General features: G+C 37.9%; 1 protein-coding gene across 1 annotated transcript in view; it reads right to left on the bottom strand.

The window, feature by feature from the left end:
• Positions 1-1529: 1529 nt before the first annotated feature.
• LOC107690083 (P2Y purinoceptor 8-like) overlaps positions 1530-1828 on the bottom strand; it is a 1856-nt gene continuing 1557 nt past the window's right edge. The window contains exons 2-3 of the mRNA XM_016488323.1: positions 1653-1828; positions 1530-1539 (exon numbers count right to left, since the gene is read on the bottom strand). The exon at positions 1653-1828 is cut by the window's right edge and continues 22 nt beyond it. Of these exons, the coding sequence (XP_016343809.1) occupies positions 1530-1539; positions 1653-1828 (186 nt within the window). The remainder of the gene's footprint in view (positions 1540-1652) is intronic.

Genomic DNA, 1828 nt, shown 5'->3' with positions numbered 1-1828 from the left:
CGTTCATAATTTAGAAAATGTAGTTAATACTTGCATCATTAATGATTTATTTTATCCACCCGCGACCCACCCGCAAATGCATTTTTTTATTACCCGACCCACCCGATCCGCGGATTATCCGCAGCGCCCGCGGATATAACCGCCATCCGCGCATCACTACTGTGCGTTGATCATGCTGAATTTCTGACACTGTCAGAAAACTAGCATAGGCTATCTTTGGTCGCAAGACCGAGAAAACGCCCGTCTTTGAACCTCTCTCACTGTACGACATATGACCACCGATTAAGAGCCACGATCACAGAAATCGCCACGATTTTTGAACGAAAAAAAGGGGATTATTCTGATCCCAGCAGAAGGGTGGATTTCAGGAACAAAAATGTAATAAAACTTTAAAACTGGTCCAAAAAATACAACATTTGAAACATGTAATATATCCCCAAATCCCCAAACAGCTGTCAATATATATATATATATATATATATATATATAAGATTTAATTTAAAGTGTTTTTTAAATCACTGATTTCAGGTTGATCCAACCCAATTTTGCTTTGAAAAACCAGCACAAAATTAAAATGTGTTACCTGATCCTGGATAGCAAAACATGGGATGTCCAAATCCAGATCATATTGATCCAGATTAAACTATTTGAACAACTGGCCCCTGTGGTCTAAAGTGTCAAACTGTTTCTTTTCTAAAATAGATTTTTCATACTATATTTCAAATGCTTTACATAAGCCACTCGTGTGGTTGCTGGTGGTCATGCAGCGCTCTCTAGTGTTTACTCGTGTAATGGCAGTGACTCCAGATCACTTCAGGACTCATAAACAGCCACTATGTTAATCCACTTACAAAGTTAGACTAACCTGTTAGATGACTAAGACTAGTTCAGGCAGCTGTGAGACGGGCCACAGGTGTGCATTAGTGACTGTATGACAAAGCGTTCTGCGCTGAACATGTGACCAGATCACTGCATAATTAACAGAATAAAGCTGACTTCTTTAAACTTCTCACATGCCAATAACGGGACTTCTACTTATAAGCACATTTTATTGTATCACAGAAAAAATAAGTTAATTCTTAAAAATTGTTCAAATGCTCTCTCTCTAGTTTGATGTTCTCTAGTCAACTTGTTTCATACAGTCTATGTGACAGCTGTCTTGAATAAACGGCAGGATAATCCAGAATTTACAGAAAACAAATGCACTTAATTAAGTGAAAAACTAAAATCCACTACAAGTAAATATGTAATATAGTAATTAACAACATTTTATGTGCACAAAATATGCAGTTGTCAGCAGGTTGGTGCTTCTGCTTAAACATAAAACAGCTGCAGATACCTGTCAGAATGAGTGTAACGGTTCTAATATAGTTACATTACACATGGTTTAGGATAAGCATTTATTTATTTATTTATAAAGCGCTTTACAACTGCACATGAAGACCAAAGTGCTGTACTATCAACATACAAATACATAAAAAAAGTAAACCAAGATAACCCAAAAATGGATCAATTAAAATACACACAATCTAGCCCAGGCTAATGACAAAATATAGTTCTTAACACCAGCTTTAAAACTGTTTATAGATGTGCACAAACCTACATTATTGTGTGCATGCAGCGGCTCAGCTACAATCAAGTGAAATCCTCACCGACTGACGGTGTAAACGGGATCAGCGCTTCGTTCAGTGTTTTTCAAGCAGCAGTGCAGGGTTTTGGGCAGCTTCTCCCGTGACAGATACAGAACTGGCTGGATGCTGCTACTGATGTCCATGAAGCCAAAAGCGATGTAGTGGATACAACAGTGGAAGACATCCGGAGAGAAATA

This window comes from Sinocyclocheilus anshuiensis, unplaced genomic scaffold (genome assembly GCF_001515605.1).
Source record: "Sinocyclocheilus anshuiensis isolate Anshui unplaced genomic scaffold, SAMN03320099.WGS_v1.1 scaffold1977, whole genome shotgun sequence".
Taxonomy (NCBI): Eukaryota; Metazoa; Chordata; class Actinopteri; order Cypriniformes; family Cyprinidae; genus Sinocyclocheilus; species Sinocyclocheilus anshuiensis.
The sequence above is the reverse complement of the archived record's forward strand: the minus strand, read 5'-3'. Positions and strand labels throughout refer to the sequence as shown.